The 18,133-nt window shown below is 42.1% G+C and overlaps 1 protein-coding gene across 1 annotated transcript; it reads right to left on the reverse strand.

Moving 5' to 3' along the window:
* Window positions 1–12,281: 12,281 nt before the first annotated feature.
* LOC108147235 lies at window positions 12,282–16,859 on the reverse strand. Its single transcript, XM_017273628.2, has one exon. It carries the CDS (start codon window positions 16,081–16,083, stop codon window positions 13,645–13,647), a length of 2,439 nt encoding a protein of 812 aa, XP_017129117.1. The 5' UTR covers window positions 16,084–16,859; the 3' UTR covers window positions 12,282–13,644.
* Between the last annotated feature and the right edge of the window lie 1,274 nt (window positions 16,860–18,133).

The raw sequence follows: 18,133 nt of genomic DNA on the forward strand, positions 1-18,133 counted from the left end.
CTCTTTATATACACTTATATAGCTTAACATTGACTTTTAACTGTGTATAACAGCTTTAAAATTAAAATTAATGAACACAAAATAAAAAATATTAACTCTTTAAATAGGTACAAAAATAAGTAAATCGATATTAAAACTATATAAAAATATAATCATATTTTAAAACCAATTTTATTTATTTTTAGCTCGCCTACTACGTTAAGTAGAATATGCCTTTAAAAAGCGTTATCTGTGCTTTTTGACCTGTAAATTCTCATGATGCGTGACCACCGACGTGAAAATTGAAATGAAATCCCAAATCCGCATAGACACTCCTAACAATAGCCATTCATTTCGCCAAGAGTGCGTTATAGTATACGTACACTTCCACTCTCCGTGGGATTTGTAAAATCAAATAATATTGGCATTTATAGAGCCCTAGCCAAAAAGGGCTCAATGCTCGCGGCACGCGCGTCATCGTCATCTCATTTCGAATGCCAATCAGTGGTCGCGTTTATTGGCATCCCAGATTCCCCGCTTTCCGCTTTCCACTCGAGACCCCGAGAAACCGGGAAAGGGGAAAGGGATCAGAGCATTACGTGCCGCAGCCACAGCGGAAGTGGTTTTTAGGGCGGCTTAGCATTCTGCACAGCATCCGTGTGCCGGTCTCTATTGTTCGCATTGAACTCCACTTTTTATTTTCAGTTGCGGCCGGCTGCAATGGAGATGTGGCACCTCTTTTGCATTGCAATGCGAAAATGCGGAAGCAAAGTCTTGTAACACAGCTGGAAAAAAAGTAAACTGTCCAAAGAAAGGCAAGAATTGTTAAGGCAATTTCGGAATACATTAAAAAGAGCGGAAAGCGTACTGGCGCCACGAAAGGAAAGGTATTCATTAATACACAAACGAGCCCACAAATCATTTAATGCATTAATGTGAAATTGTTTTCCAATGAGGCTGGAATGCCTATTACTCATACGCTTGAGTTATGATTATTTTCACGATTTCTACCAGCCTTACTGCCACATTTATCTCCATATTAACGACGCTAAATGATGAACAGAATCATATTTTATTGCTTTAACGAAAAGCGTAGTCATTAATATTTAAATGTCAAATGTTGTACAAAAATTGCGGCTTGCCCTTTACCCAGTTTCAGATCGCCAAATGAGTTTTTTGTTTTTGTTTTTTTTGTGTTAGCCAGAGTTAGTCGGAACCACATTAAATTCTTAACAATAAAAAAAAGCACGCTATAAACAATTAACTATCGCTCTCAATCGTTTCGACCAGAGTCCAATGTGGTCAAGAGACACCTGGTCGCCAAGCCCATTTAAAGCTGAGCAAACAAAACCAACAGTCATCTCCACTCAGCAGTAGCAATTGGCCAAAGTTCAGCCGGCTGATGACGACAATAGAGACATCTGCCAGACGTCAAGTCCAAAAGCACTCGAGTCAAGGGTCAGTCCGAAGACAGGGACAAGTTGCATTGCCAAGTGCAGTGAACCCTACCTAGTTAGATCATCTCCCAGAGAAATTACACAAAAAAAATTATTATATTTATTGGTATCACTAAAAGTTTGCTTACGATAAAAGAAATATTATTCGTGTTGATTGGTACGGCAATAATAAGTGCAATTAACTATTTATAGACTGAATAAATTATAAAATTTTTGCTTATAAATAGCTTAAACAAATATTAATATAAAAACCCGATTCATTTTTTCATTTATTGTTATACACATGTAATATTACTCATTAAAGTAACACTTATTTAATTAATATTATTTATACTTTTAAAATATTTAATGATTGGATTGTTTTCTCTGTTCAACCAGCGGACGTTGGTTAGCCAAAAAAATACAGTCGTAGCCGTATTTGCTTAAACTTTTAATTTATTTGTGTTCTGTGCGTAATTAAAATCTATTTTTGACTGTGAACGTGAGTTCGAAATTCTGGGCTCCCACATTAACCAATTCATTTGGCGACAGTTGACCTGTCAAAGAGCAAAGTTCGCCGTTGTGTGACCCTCAATGGGCGGTGCATCGCCGCCGGAAGTGTAAGTCTACACTTGCGTTCAGTCAGGTCCCGTTTGGCATGATTATTTGCTTGGAATTCGTTTGTTGTTCTTTTTTGTTTCTTTTCTTTTCGTTTCTTTTTTTTGCTGTGCGAAAATTACCAATTGTTTAAACTCTTTTCGTTAGGCAACGAAACAAACAAAACTTACTTGCCATCGACAACTCGTTGAACGATTTAAAACCCATTGCTTTTTGATTTCTTTTCTGTCGAAAGAGGCTATCGCTTTGCTACTTTTAATCGATCGAAGTGGAGCCAATTTGGCTTAGACCGAAATCCACACCCACAACAATCATTTGGTGTTCCCAAAAGGCCGATGCAATCGCAGCGAGTTTGGCTGGAAAACCCACAATGGCAATATGGAAATCTATTTTATTTAATCATGAGATATGCCTCTACAAATAAATGGAATCACAAATATATTATGAGCTGGCTTTTGTTGCTACTGCCAACAGAAGGCTTATTATACACATTTATAAATTCAACACAAGAAATTATTGTTATTGTGGGATTATTGTTTTCATGTTTACCTAATTTTTCGGCTCTGACTGCATGCGGAGCTTTGACCTAGAGGGCATATTACAGTGGGGCAAATAATTTTGAAACAAGTTTTTAAGTAAAGTTAAGGCGTTTGCCTAAAATCGAAATGATTTACTATAACAAGCTTTCTTATTATTCTTCATAAAAAATTTAAAAAGATTAAAAAATGGATATTTTAATGTTGCTGCAAAAACGATGCCCTTAGCCCACTGTAGTAGCAATTCACATCAGAGCGTTCATCCAAATGTCGTCAATTCAGCGCTCAACAATATTTTTTTTTGTAGATGTTATACTCTTTAAAAAATATGCTGTTGCTAGGTAAAGTAAAGATAAAACCCAAATTAATAAAACCACAAGTAAACCTTTTGTATCTGTAAAATAATAATTTTAAAATATAAATAAACATAAAATTCGTGTATTATTTCAGTGGCTGAAATCTTATACAATTCCTCCAATTAAATAAAAAAAAATGTTAGGTAAAACGATTTAAAAAAGAAAATATATTTTAGTGTATGTTAAAGTTCTTCTGCGCAGTATTATTTCTAGCATACTAAAATAAGATGGAAACTAACAAAATCACAAGCCAACAGCATAAGCATAAACAAAACTCAGCGTCAATTGGAAATACCCAAATAAGCATAACAAACATCGGGTTATTTCGCTGTGAACTTTGCTTCAATAAAACAGGCGCTATTTAAATACATGGAAAAACTCCAATGACTAGCGGCCACAGAGGTATACAAATTTTTGGCAACTGACCGAATTTTTTCGATTCAAGTGCAAAGTGTCAGTCACAAAGTGAGTGCAGAGTGTCAGAAGTTTGACAGCTTTATGGAAAATTTACCATTAGTGGCAAATCCAGTGGAAATTTCGGTCGGCAATTTGTCAGAATGCGGCCTTAACAGATCGCCCACCCGCTCCGTTGGACTGCTGTTAAATGAGCAGTCGAGCAACAACTGCAACACATTACATCCCTTGGTGAGCACGTGTCGTGCGCTTGACCACAAAATGTTGCATGTTTCCCAGCTGCAACAGTAAATTCAATTGCTGCCACATGACAATGCAATAAAACAACGGCCTCCAACTCAAATTCAACCGCACGCAAACAGCTGCCAAAGTTGCCCGTGGTCCGACCTTGACTTTGGCTGGTCCGTTGCCAAGCACCCACCCATTTTATACACTCTGCGGAATACATGGGTTCTGGGATAACAACTCATAAATTATATTAATTTGTACAAAACATGGAAGCTTTCTTGTGTCAATTAATTGTTATTTAAAATAGAGTGGCCTTGACCTATATTTTCAATTATTTTTAAATAAAATTATAAGTTCATAACATAGGAGAATACAAATTTATGTAACTAAAATAGATTTGGAAAAATTAATAATTGTAAAGTTATTGTTCTCTTTACTTTGGAATATATTAAAAAAAATTAAGGAAAACAAAATATAAATTAAATATCTGGATGTGTCTGGTGATTTTGGAACAACATAAATCCAGGTGTTTTAAATAAAAGAAACCCTTTTAAATAAGAAAAGTTATTAAAATTTGTATTGATCTATTTACTTACAAAATTTTTTTAATTTTTTTTAATAAAAAAGCAGCGCTAGTGCTTTGTTTTCCATGTACCTCTGTTAAATTTATCAAATGTACGAATTGCACTGTGCAGTCGGTTTGTGGCACGTTATTTTTGCCGCTCCCTGTTGCCCCGGATCGACGTGGGGAATGGCCAAAAATAATAGGTGGAATGCAGAACCTCAGCTACACTTCCGTATCGATTGGTGTTCTCTGTGAGGTTGGGCGTGTCACTTCGATTTCAATCACAGTTGCACGCTTACCGAGTTGTCATCTCGGTTGTGCCATTTTTAAAACAATATTCCACTGCCACCGCTCCATTCACACCCACTGTGCCCGGGAATGGAAATGGGAAGCTCGGTGCCCCGCAAGAAGATGGAAAGCGTTGTTGCATAATCGTTGTCGGTTTTTATTTCCCCACGCCACCACGGAGCTGCGGATGGCAGAAGAAATATTGTCAGCACTTTGAAATTTTCGTTTCACTTTGATGGCAACGGATGGAAGTGAAGAGTCTTCATGCATTTTGCAGATAAATACCATGCTAAAATATAGCTTAGAGAAGCTTTGGGCATAAACCGCAAAGTGAATAAAGAGTCTAAAAATATATTGAATCTACTAATTGATCTATTTTAATACAAAAATATTTACCAATATCAATTAGCAACAGTTAAATCATTCTAATTGAGCAAGACACTCTAAAATGTGTACCATTCTGAAGGTTAAAATGGTAAGGCCTACTAATGAGTCACTTAACGATTAGTTCTAGGAACGAAATAAATTATTTTAAAGAATGTAATTTCAGTGAATCATAACATAATCAACTACATTATCTATGTTGTTAGTGTAGCCACTGGCAAAATTTTATGACTGATAAAATACCGAAAATCTAGGAAGTAAATTTAATTTAAAAACCAATTTTGATTTCACTAGCCCCTGCTAAGTGGATTATGGTTTGGCTGGAATTCCTTTAGCCTGAGTATAAACTATTTCAATTAGACTACAGCGTAAAAAGCCGTTTGGGGCTTCAGGGAAAACTCTTAGTAGCGTTCGACGAACAACTCTTCACCTAATCACAGTGGAGCAGCGTAGTTTAGTCACTCCTTGAGTTTTCCCCATTTCGCCGACGAAGTTGACGCTCACGATGCCTGGCAACTATCATTCTGGCATTCTCGGAAGGATGGCAAACAAACTGGCTGGCAGGATGGCATGACGGCGGGATGGAAGACTGGCATGCAGGCTGGCAGGCAAAAACGCCATGAAGCATAAAGCAATGGCAAAGAACATACTGGGCGTGAGTGTTTTGGTCTTGGCTAAGTGGGTGGTTCTCGTGGCTCTTGTGATTCCGGTGGTGCGGGTAGCCCGGTGGCTGGCGGTTAACCCTAAGTGTTGTCACACCACTGCACTCCACAACCTGCTCCTCCATTGCCACTTTCCGGTTTCTGGCCTGAACGGCAAAAACCCAGCAATTTTCAATAGCCAGGACCAGGCTGCCAGGCCTGAAATGTTTAATAGTGGGCTCGACATGGCATGTGGATTTCGTTCAAAAAAGTACCACAATTTTCCAGTTATATAAATATTTGTTTGCCAAAAAATATATTAGATTACAAAATATTTACTAGTTGTAATATAATTATTATAGATATGATGTTTTTCATATTTTTTATATTTAAGAAAATCGTTTTGTTATTTTTATCCATGAATTTGGTTGTGTTTAACATTTTTTGAAGGTACTTTTTTAACTGTTATTAAATAGTATGTTCCTTCATATCATATGGTTTGAATAGCTTTGTGGTGCAAGATTGTTTTTGTTTACTACCGATTCAGCTCTCTCTATCGTTCTGGGTGCCGCAAATCGAGTCCGTTTCAGTCGACACTGTTGTGCAACTTTAATAAACAATTCAACCCGTTGTTGCCCCAATAGACTTGAAGTTGCATGTAAATGCAAGTTCATCCGGCGCCTCTTGCATTGTTTTCGCCTCACTCTTTTACCGATCTCGCTCCCTGGAACTCTTCTGCCCCAAGCTGGCATACGAAATTCACGATTTTCTGCACTTGGGTCGGGAAATGAAGTCAGCAAACGAACATGTTCATAGAACAGAGGGTAGCACTGGCAAAAACTGAATTACGAGAATGGGAAAATGTCAGTCAATATTTTAGCTGCAGGCACAGAGGAAAACTACAATATATTTGGCTGGGAGTGTGGGACCTTATTGATCCATTTAAACTTTATTCCAATTTTGTTGTAAGTATAAAAATAAAATAAAATTCATATGTATACTTAAACAGTAAATTCACGCTGATAAAATAAGATAAAATAATTTGAATTGAACATACAAATACTTAAATGATAAAGAATTTGCACATAAATGTAATTAATTTCATATGCCAGCAGTTGTATTTCAACAACATTATTTGAATTCTAAGGTAAATGCTTACCTTTATTCTAAAGAAAATTTACATTTACGATTGCAAGCAATCCAACTGCTTAAAGCTGAGCACTTCCTAAGTAATATAAGGAGGTAAATAAAAATAAAGCGCAAACCAATCCGCTCGCATTAGGTTTCCTTTGCAGTGGGGACCAGATAAAATCAGTGAGTGAACATTACGTATACGACACCTGTGCCACGGCAGCTAGGCACGTACACGTACTGGCAATGCGTATTTCCATTTATTTTAAATCAGTTCGCCACAAACTTTCTTGAATGAAAATTTGCACTCTTTTTCTTGTTCGGCCGTGTTCTGACTACTGGTACTTCCCCTCTGAAAACTCTGCTCCATCTACAATTCTGAACTTACAATGCCGACGTAGTGGCGCCCAAAAAAGGGGGTGAAAGAAAAAAAACAAAGTTTCAGCAACTTGTACTTGTATAAATAAAAATGTTTTGGTATACAAGTGATAATATGTTTTTTATGGCTGCTGCCGATGCTGTTGAAGTTCGGTTGGCTGGCTGAGTTGCTCTGAGCCCGACTAATATTTGCTTAGCTGTGTTCAAGTTTGGTTCGACTTGGCTCGCTTTTGTGCAAACAGGCAAATCAAACAACAGTTTGAGAGCCACATTTATGATACAAGTATTCCGGCCATGTTTCGGGAAAAGTTTTTACCAATCCCAAGCTTCAGTTTTTGGCCCTATGCCAAAGTGCACGGAAAAGTGCAGTCGACTGTTGGCAATAAACCGAAAATGTCGACGAGTAAAAACTGTTCAAGCTACTGGCGGCTAAACTGCCACAAATCAAATATTATTGCCCAAGCGATTTTCCTCTTTGCTAGCAACTGTTTATTTAACCATAAACCTTTTTGTGCGACCCTCTTGTTAATAAATATTTAAACGGCAATACAACTGAACGTATTGCCAAAGAAATAGCCATGCGGAAATGAGTGAGTTTATTTGTGCTGCCGCTGGCGAATGGGGGTGCCACAGCTGTTTGGCTAAATCTGGCATGGGAACGTGTGTGCATCGCATAGAAAATAGCTCGTCGTCTTCTTGTGCGACTCTTTGTCTCTGCTTACTCATAGATGGCTTCGTAATTTGGCAGCAATAATGAAAACGAGACACATGTCACCGCCCAGCCCCCGCAGAATCTAATGTCGATGCAGACATAAATTTAATTTAATTTAATTTAATTGAACAAATAGCACGTTGTGTTTGGGGAAAATTACAGAGCATGTGCGGCTTATTAGAGATGAATTTATTATAGGGGCATCCCGTCAACTGTTAACAATTTCATTTTTAACATATACTTTTCATTTTTCATTTAACACCTGTGGGTAGGACAATACAAACAATTGCAGGCTTTTAAAAATATAAGCCAAAGTAATAATATGACTGATACCATATTACTTTCTGAAAGGGTATTAAAAGAAAGAAACTGTCATTAAATATATGCTTTGAGCTGTTACAGTTTGAAATTGAAATTTTATTGACAACATTTTGAAATGTTGTTTTATAAAAGCACATATTTTTCATACCACATATTGTATGATAATGAAGAATGATCACTAAATCAGATTCCCCAAGAGCAAAGGCGAACTCTTTTTCACATAGTTCATCTGGCAGTTCGTCATTAAATTTGTGGGCCAATATTTCTTGGAATCACTTCTAATCGCCCCCTTTGAATTGCAAATAATATCAACAACAAAGTCTAATATTTAGAGAGTGTCAGCTGGATGGTCCTGCTTGAACACGAATCTACACTTGACAGTTTCTGCGAAACGCAATAAAATATTCCGCATTTCCTTTTCGCCTTGCCACTTACTAATAAATTCATTTTTGTCAGCTCTCGAAATGCACTTGGTCATTTATTTCCCAGTACTTAGTTGCACGTGCCAAAACAGAACTAAAAATAATTTATATGGATGCCAGGAAGGTAACAAAATTATTGGGAAAGTGTTGAAATTAATTTTAATGACATTTCTGTTTTGCAAAGAAGGTTCGCTGAGTGAAGCGCCTGATAAGCTGGTAAAAAACTTCCAAACAACTACGGGTAGGACAGATTCGAGCCTTCAGCTCCAAGATTTTGCTTGCTGTGCGACAATATTTGAATCGTGTCATGGAATATTCCACGATTCTGTGTTGAGAACTTGGCTGAATGTTGACGGGCCACAATAACAGCCGACACATCCCTTGGCCTCGGCTCTCCGTAAGTTCAAATATTGCGGGGGAGCTGGGAGGAGGTGGTCTGTATGTGGGTTGCCTACATATGTTTCTATTGCCATTGTGACGTCACCCGGACAGAGGGACCGCGAATCAGTGAATCGCGAATCGAGAATCGAGAATCGTGAGTCGAGAGCTGCGAGCTGCGAGCGGGTTAACTGTCAGCGATAAGTCGGAGGCAAAAACAGTGTCAGCCAGCCCGACGGCATATTTATGGGCCCATTTCGCCAAACAAATCCCGGCCAGACTATATACATGTATATTAATGAGATAAAACCAGCGTAAGCTGCGTGAGAAAGGCACAGTTCTGCAGATTCTTGGCCTAGGACTGAGCCAAAATTGGGCTTCACTTTAAAACTTATTGTGAAAATTCGAGAAAAACAGAGCTCTTGTGTGCGCTGTGTGTACGAGCAAATATATTAAATCATTTTGATTATGCTGTTAGATGTTCTAGTGCCCTATCAGCGATAACGCAGCGAGCTGATAAGGTCCGTCATATATTTGCATATTATACTAGTAACATGGCCTGACTTTGACTAAGTCTGCAGATTGAATTCGAGCTGCAGTAGTTTCGCGAAAAACAAAGCACTCCGGCTGCAGCTGTCATGAATACACAGCCCACTTGGCGGAAAGCGACGATCCCCAAAATATTGAACATAACATAAATCCATAACCGTATCTCAGACATGACCCGTGTTGATTTTTCTGCCCGTTCAAGGGTGTGCAGCCGAGTCAATGCACTCGGTTCTCATTCAAGTTCACATGCAAATTGGATAAATCCAAAATCGCACGGATTTATGGCGGGGCGTATCGATAGTTAATTCTTGGCGAGCACCTATGACAGATTGTGCCAAACTTCCGTGAGGTTCATTGACACGGCGTTAAGATTATCGCAGCTCAGACTTTAGTTTTCCGCTCTTTGACATCATGTGGCGCACTGGTGTGTCATTATCGCCGGATCGGGAAAAAAAAGCAATATGTCGCAGTCGAAAAGTTTATTTCCTCTTACCTAATCGACAAATTTGCCTAAGATGACAGCCAGCTTGTCCACCCACACGTTCTTCTTTGCTCCTCACCTGACTTTCGACAGTTTGTAGCAGCTAAATCCAATTTATTCGTTTTTGTGAGTGCTTAGTCCGCTCGTGCTGAGAATGAAACAAGAATATATCGAAATCTGTGCCTCTGTGCCAACTGCCAAAATTTGTTCTAATGACATTTGGCATTTTTTTCATTTTTGTCTTGTTACTCAGCGGGCTTACAAAAATGGTTTTTTAATTCTGTTTTAGTTTTCTTTAATTATGCAGCTATTCAAATTAATATTTTTATGGCTTCACACCATGGAAGCAAGTTGACATTTTGGGTAATGTTTGCCGGGCTTGGCCATATCGGTTGAAATTAGTTGATTTAACGAGGCTGATTGACTTTAGCGCTTATATATTTAAAAGTGTTTTTTAATTTATTCAATTTGATTTTAAGAGCTTTGCTTTTAATTACAAGAGTTGCTGCGTTCGGGAGTTTCAATGGCTCTTCTAAGCGCTTAAATCAATCCAAGTCAAGGGTCCTTCTCGGCGCTTCTCAATTATTTTAGTTAAGCGAATAGTTTATGGTTTGCTTTTTCAAGTATAAGCGTTTCAGGTTTCATGTTTCATGTTTCACACAAAAAAGACCGTGTACCTAATTAAAAAGAGCTAATATAATGCTAATTTAATCTGTGATATTTTAGTCAATTTGTTCACACCGCTGTTAGGACTGAAACTGGAAATTCTATTTTCAGACCACAATTGGCAAACAACAGAAGACTTTTTTACGCCGAACGATGTGTAGAAATGTCAGAGGCCTCATCGAGGCATATTAAACGCACCATAGAGCGAGACGCGCAGTGTATCATAAAATAAATAAATAAGTGCGACGCTCTCGGTGACCGATTTGCTGAGGGACAGCAACGCATCCGCTAGATACTGACTGGGGTGTCCGAGAGTTTGGTCTCCGCTTCAGCTACTCTGCTTCGGTTTTGATTTTGTTTATGTGCCGCATTTTTCTGCTGAAACACCAAACACAGACGTTCCGTTGTCGCCGCATTGCTGCAAAAATTAGCGTAAATTAGCCTGTATGGAATATCAGTCGTACTTATCACATTTCTTGACTTGGACTTGCCCAGGGTGGAAGGGTGGCAGGGTGAGTCAGGTGTTGAGGTAAGCCATGGCTCTTTGATATTTCGCCCGCTGCCAAACGATTAGTCATTGCACCGCCCATGCACCCGTCCTCTAATCCCCTAATCCCCCAATGCCCAACCATTCGATAGGTTTGACCAAGTGTTTGATCTCCGTGGTCGAGTTCTAAGTAGCAAACCCGTACTCGTACCAATCACCGACTGCCATATACAGAAGACATCGTGACACCTCCACCGCTTTCCCCGTTCCTTAAAATGTGACAATCTAATGGGTTGTATGACATACGAATTGGGTACACACAGAAAAACGATGTTTCTATTTATAATAAGTGCTAGGCAGTAGGTAAAATCAAATGATGGAAGGATGTCGTGTCACGTCATTTTCCCGTTTAACACTTTAAGGTTGTATCTATTGATAAAACATTATGATTATATTTTTATATCAGTTGGCATTAGATCCAGATTTAACTAAATGCCTTTTTCCTTCTGTGTACAATTCGTATTCGTTTTGAAATGAAACACGCTTTTGCCACAATCAGACTGAAATGAGAAAAAAAGAATTAAATATTTATTGTGCTGTTTCTTTTCGGTTTATGAATCAATTAATACGGACATGGGTGGTGGGAGGGGGAACGAACGCTGAAATGCTGAATGAAATGCTGAACTTGCGCGCCCCTTCGTCTGGTTAAGTGTTTGTTCGTGTTCTAGAGCTCTTGTCGGCGAAGTTGAGAGCAGGTTGGATCGATAAATTCAACTGAATCGCCGGTTTGGCCATTAATTATTTGGGAGAAATGTTGCAGAACTCTTCGAGCCAACCTCTGGTGTTGCAGATCTGGAGATCTGCGTGGGTGACTTCGTAACCGCTTTCAAGCACCCATTTGAACTGCCCCCAGTGAAAAAGTCATGATAATTATTTCTTTTAAGACACATAATCTTTTATTTGAATAGTTTCTTGCTCTTTTTGTGGTTTGGTATGGTTTGCTTGTGTTTCAATTTATTATTTTCTCAATATATTAGCAGCTTGACTGGAAAATACCGGATAAGCCACCAATTGTTGCTGTTAATTTTTATTGTGTTTGTTGCATTTTTCATGGGCTTTCAATTTTGTTTCGGATTAAAAGCTAATTTGTCACATTGAAATTTGTTTTTGTTTTTTAGTTTTGTTTAACATTTGCTTTGCTCTTACATCGAATGGTTAAGCGAATGACAGTTGAATAAAATTGAAAAAATATCACTATTTAGTAAAGGTATGTATACACACATAAGCTTGTATATAGTATAAATATTAATACATGTTTTAAGTTATTTTTAATGCATTTCGAAATTACATTCTTGGTTGCCCCCTTGCTCAACATCACAATAATTGGTTTTGAAATATTTTCTTTGTCCGACACATTTGCATGAATATTTATAGATATTTCCTATGCACACACTCTCTTTATAAAATATAAACTTTAGAAATATAAATTCGAGGTTGTTTAGTATTGTGTGTGTGTGTGCTTGTGCGTTGTTGCTGGGTCTTTTGTGCAGCCGAGGGAAAATCAAAGGAGGAGGAGAACTTAAGGTATAAAGCTTTCTGGCCTGGAGCGGACTGAAAAGAGACAAATGCCAGGGCCACTCGAGCATTTTCCCATGCATTATGCATGGGGCGAGTCGATTGGCTCTGACCTTTGACCCGCTACCGCTGCCCATCTCGCACTTTAAATTATAACTAATGAGGTATTTAGCTGCACGCAATGTCCGCGGAGTTCTACAAAAGCAAATTGACTTAATGGCTCTGGCCCGATAGCCGTTGGCTAACCAAGGGCTAACTAACCCACTAACTAACTGCTGCTGACTGACAATCCGGCCAACTGGCAGCTACCTTTGCACCGGCCAAAAGGCATTTTCAATATGAAAACGCCGCCTGCAAAAGGCCGCTCCAGTTGGCCAGCTTTGGAAAAGCACTGCTCGGCACTAGGTGCCTGCTCGGTCTAAGACTACTCGGCTCTACAACTTAATCTTAGGCTCTAGAATACACATATGCTTAGCACATTGACTTAATTAACTTATAAATTGAATGCTTGCGTCTCTTCTTGTTTAGCCAGAATGTTTTTGGAGTTAAAGCTTTGCGGTGTGGATGTCTAATAAGTATGTACAATCGTAACAATAAATAATTAATTAATTAGTGCGGGGGCTCGAAATAACTGAGTGCTGTCTTTGCTGTTTGTGGTCTCGCACTTGAGTAAAAACATTAAATGTTCATATGCTTGTTGCTTAGGTACATAGATTACGTTCTCGACTTGGCTTGGCTTGGTTCCACTTTGCATTTTGATATCCACCCTAAGATTACGACTCCTGCCTCTCAATCTTTGTTAATTTGACTTGTACACAGTTTTCTATTTGTTAAAGGTACATATTTTTCTTTTTGTGTTATGTTAAAGCATCTCAAACTATAGTTTGACTCTCTTTTTGTGTGTGTGTGTGTGTTTCTTTTTTTTTGGCATGAGAAGCTTCTAGGACAGCATTATCTGGTCTTAAAACTGAATTCAAACAGTTGTCTCTGCTAATTGCTAAACTTACAAATTACGAATACTGTTTTTAGAATTCTTCAGCAAGCGAGTTTAGTGTCTGTTTACTTTCTAAGCTGCATATGGTATTGGTAGCCACCTCGTTTAGACCTCTGTGGGCAAACTCTGGCTCTGGCAGCCCGCCTGCAGTTTCTTCGAGCCGCGGAAGAACATGTCGAAGAGTCTGGCCCGCCGGTTCTGGAACTTCTGTGGACTCGTTGGCGTTATGGCTATGTGCTCCACAATGGTGATGCCCCTCTGCAGCTTGGGGCGTTGGGGGCGTGGCGGTGCAACAGTGGCCGGCGGTGGTGTAACCGGTGGTGGCTCCTCCGAGTCTGCCGAGCCCCTGGCTCCGCCGAAGTTGATGATGGTGCTGCAACTGCTGTTGGGCCGCAGCGTCAGGGTGGTGTGCACTGGCACCTGCTGACTGACCAGCGATGTCTGGGGCGTGAGGTAGCGGCAACTGTTGCTGCTGTACTGCGACAACTTGCTGCTGTTGCGCTGCAGCTGGGCACCGCCTGCCGCCGGACCTGCGGTGCCGTTGGTCTTCACACTACTGCTGCAGTGGCGCTGCAGACCGGCCGACGACTCCAGTCCGAACAGACGCTTGACTCCGCGCCGCACCCGCTTGTTGCGGTAGGCGAAGATGAAGGGCGAGCTGAGGTTGGCCAGCAGGATCATGAAGATGGCCAGCTGCGAGGAGCCGCCAAAATTGGCGGCCGACAGCCGCGACTGCAGCAGCACCAGCAGGCCGAAGGGCAGGTACGAGACCACGAACATCACCACCACCAGGATGCTGATCCGGGCGGCCCGCGACTCCTCGCGGTACTTGAACAGCGAACTGGCATTGCTCAGCCGATGGCGCAGCGAGCTCATGTAGCTCAGGGCCTTGGGGGAGGCGTGGATGGCGGGTATTTGGAGGGCGTGGCCGTGCTGCTGGTGGCGCGGCGAGCTGAAGTGCGGGTGGTGGTGCTGCTGCTGCTGGTGCTGCAGGTGCAGCTGCTGCTGGTGGTGCAGGTGCAGCTGCTGCGACTGCTGCTGCTGCTGCCGCTGGGCATGGCCCAGCAGGTGCGGCGAGCCGCACTCCTCGCCCAGCGAGTCCTGGCGCAGTTCCGTGTACTTGTGCAGATTCGGGGAGCTGTGCACCTGCCGAATGCCCACCAGGCGATGCGTCTCGCGCAGATCCTGCGAGGATGTGCCCAACAGCGGTAGCTGCCGGGCGGAGTAGTTGCGCTTGATCTCCCCACTGGCCGTCTGCAGGGTCAGCATTATGTTCTGGTTCCTGTCCGACAGCGTGTGCTCCTGCACGGTCATCAGTTGCACCCCGGTGCCACTCTCCGCATCCGAGCCGCCATCGTCGGAGATGGTCGGCAGCAGCACCTTGGCCGCCGAGTCCCGGCGCAGGCAACTGGGCGAACTTCTCGGCTGCTGCCGCTGGTCGATTTGCATCTGCAGACCGCCCAAACCCAATCCCAGGCCACTGTTACCGCCATGCGAACTGGCCGACGAGATGGAGTGCCTGTGCACACACAGGCTGTTCGAGAACTGATTGGCCTGGGCCGCCTGCTGGCCGGCCGTCAGGTTGAGGGCGCTCTGCAGCAGCGGCGAAGATCCGTTCTGGCGCATGCGCAGCCCGTTGCCGCGGGCCTCGCTGAAAATCCTCCAGTACATGCCGCACACGAAGCCGAAGGGCAGCAGTATGATCACGATGAAGTACACACTGGCGTAGGCCACGCCGAAAATACTGTTTGTGCTGCTGATGTTGAAGTAGGTGACCGCCAGTCGGCGGCTGTGCCGGCTGAACAAGGTGTCCGCCTCGAAGTCCAGCACGCGGAAGGCGGACAGGGCTCCGAACAGGATGCCCACCACCCAGGTGAGCGCAATAAAGATCCACGTCTTCACGCCAGAGATGCGGCTGTGGTAGCGCAGCGGATCGGTGACGGCGCACCACGTGTCCCCCACCACGAGCAGCACGGCCAGAGCGCCCAGGGCAGCGGTCATGTCTATGGACCAGCATCTCAGTTGCACCGGCGGCAGAGGGGCGGAGGCGGCCGTGGGCGGACTCTCAAAGGCCGAGAGATTCTCCTCGTGCGTCTCCGTCTCCGTCTCCGTGATGACGAAGCCGCCATCGCCGCGCTCATCGATGGTCAGCTCGCGGCAGTAGGTGGCGTTGCACTTGAAGAAGGTCTCCAGCGTATCGCCGTTTTCGCTGATGTTGCGACGCACCACCACGCCGTCCTGCTCCACCAGCTGGCCATTTCGGCGGAGTATAACCTGGTGGTTGCCCGGCTTCGAGACGAACTGCAGCGTTTCCGCTGATTCTCCAGACACTGATGTGGGGACTTCTGAGGACTTGCCAGGCAGACCCAGGAACAAGGTGGGCGCCAGGATGCAGCAGCCAATGAGGTTGATGGCCAGCAGGTTGATCGTGAAGCGGTTGGCTGTGGTCCGCAGGCCCGGCGTTATCCAGAAGGCACACAGCGCCAGCAGGTTGATCAGGAACGAGACGAGCAGCAGGGCCAGGATCAGGAGGTCTATGGCCATTCTTTAGGCTTTTTCGATTCGTCGATTACCAAACATCACTTTACAGTTTCACATTCACTACACGGCCTCTTATTTTGGGTTTGTTTCGTTTTGTTTCGTTTTGTTTTGTTTTGTTTTGTTTGGTTTTGGCTTTGCTTATGACACAAATTTCACTCGGTATATCCGCTGTTGTTGTCTCTCCGTCTCTTCACATTTGCAGCCAATTTTTTTAGTTTTCTGTTATATATCTTTTCTGTTTTGGATTTTTTTTTTTTGCGGCGGCGGTTTGTTTCTTGCGAACGCTTGCTAATTTACGTGCGAGATTTGACAAAAATAAAAAACAATTTCTTTTTAGCTCTCAAGCAGTTGCTTTTTCACTTGTGTTTGTTTTACGTGTCTTGTCAATTGTTTTGGGGGGGAACTCTTGATTCAATTTTTTTTCGCCGTGTATTTATCACGCGCATCGATCGGACGAGCACGATCTTCACTCCGAAGCGTTCCAAGCACAACTGTCGTGAGCGATCGCCGCAACGCCTCCAAATATACGCGAACGCTGCGCAGCGGGTGCGAGCGAGAGGGGCCGCCGGTACGAGCGGGACGGAGCAACGCCAGCGCGAGAGCGGCGAGCGAAAAGAGCGATTGGGAGAGCGACGAGAGCGCGATGTTGCTGCCGTGCTGCGATGATTGTTGCTGCTGTTGCTACCGTGATTTGCGATTCCCACGCTCCGACTTTGAAATTATGTTGCTGCAAGTGGCCGCTTCTCTGTTGCCAGCCGGTCTTTATCAGTTGTTGTTGTTGTTGCTGCTGCTGCCGTAGCTGTTGCTGTTGCTTTTGCTGCGGCAAGTATTGCTGTTGCTGCTGCTGCCGCTGAAAGTATTGCTGTTGCTGTTGTCCTAGTTCACTTCAGCAGCAACACAAATTGTATAATCTGTTTCTTTTTTCCAACGCCAATTGCCGATTCACTTTTGCTCCGTATTACATCACTAGCTCAATGTTATTGCTGCCGCTGCTCGGGCTTTTCCATTTTCCAAGACATATTTTCTTCTGGCTTCTGCACAATTTCCAATGTGCAACGTCGACCGCGCTCTATTTTCTTAACCATAAAAATTGCATTTTTATTGGGCCGACTGCTGCTTGAAAATAAACAACAGCTGATGAAATTCCCACCATTGGGCGCCAGCTGCAAGGAAGAGAAAAAGATAGAGAGAGAGAGAGATAATGAGAACTGGAGCGAGATAGCAGGCAAGAGATATGTCCACGCGATAAGGCACTGATATTATGGTTGTTTTGATTGTGAAATTAAAAACAAATACATGCTGGACCAATATGATACAGTAGATTTACTTTGGCTTTTAAACTCGTTCGACAATGACTCAGAAAGTATAATAATTGCATTTCAAATAATTGAAAAACGGCACGCTCCCGCTATGCACATATGAAATTCCTTATCGGTAAACGGCTGATAAGGCATATTAATCCAGTTATTTTATAAGGGAACTGTCCAGAAGTCCGTCATATACACTTATAGTCAATTACCTTAACGGTATAGGAAACATTACCATTCATCGCCACACGCTAAGTTCACATGAACCTCCTTGATTATAACTAACTGTGTTTTTTTTTATAACTACGCATTACATATATCCCACAGTCGGTACACAAATCGGAAGATCAGCCGGTTACAACATGACCGGAGAATAGACCTTAATGAGCTCATCGCGAATTCTCTTCGGTTCCCAGTAGTTATAAAAACTTTAAGGCATCTGGCCAAAAGTCATTGGCACAGGCAAAAAAAAAATAAGGCCTTTCATAAGATCTTCTCGAAGAATACATTCATGATTGTATTTTAAAAAATATATTATATATCTTATTCCTATGAATAATATTAGCCATATTCTAAAGAAAACTCTTTAAAAGAATTTAATTATTGAAGAGAAAAGTTTTTATAAGGCATCTAATTTTCATCATTCACCAATTTTATTTTTGACTGTGCATTTCCTCATCTTTGTAATTCTATGGAACGCACGAGCCGATTTTTTTTTGTGAACACGCGACCGAAGGCTGTGAAAA

This window comes from Drosophila elegans, unplaced genomic scaffold (assembly GCF_018152505.1).
Source record: "Drosophila elegans isolate 14027-0461.03 unplaced genomic scaffold, ASM1815250v1 contig_476, whole genome shotgun sequence".
NCBI lineage: Eukaryota > Metazoa > Arthropoda > Insecta > Diptera > Drosophilidae > Drosophila > Drosophila elegans.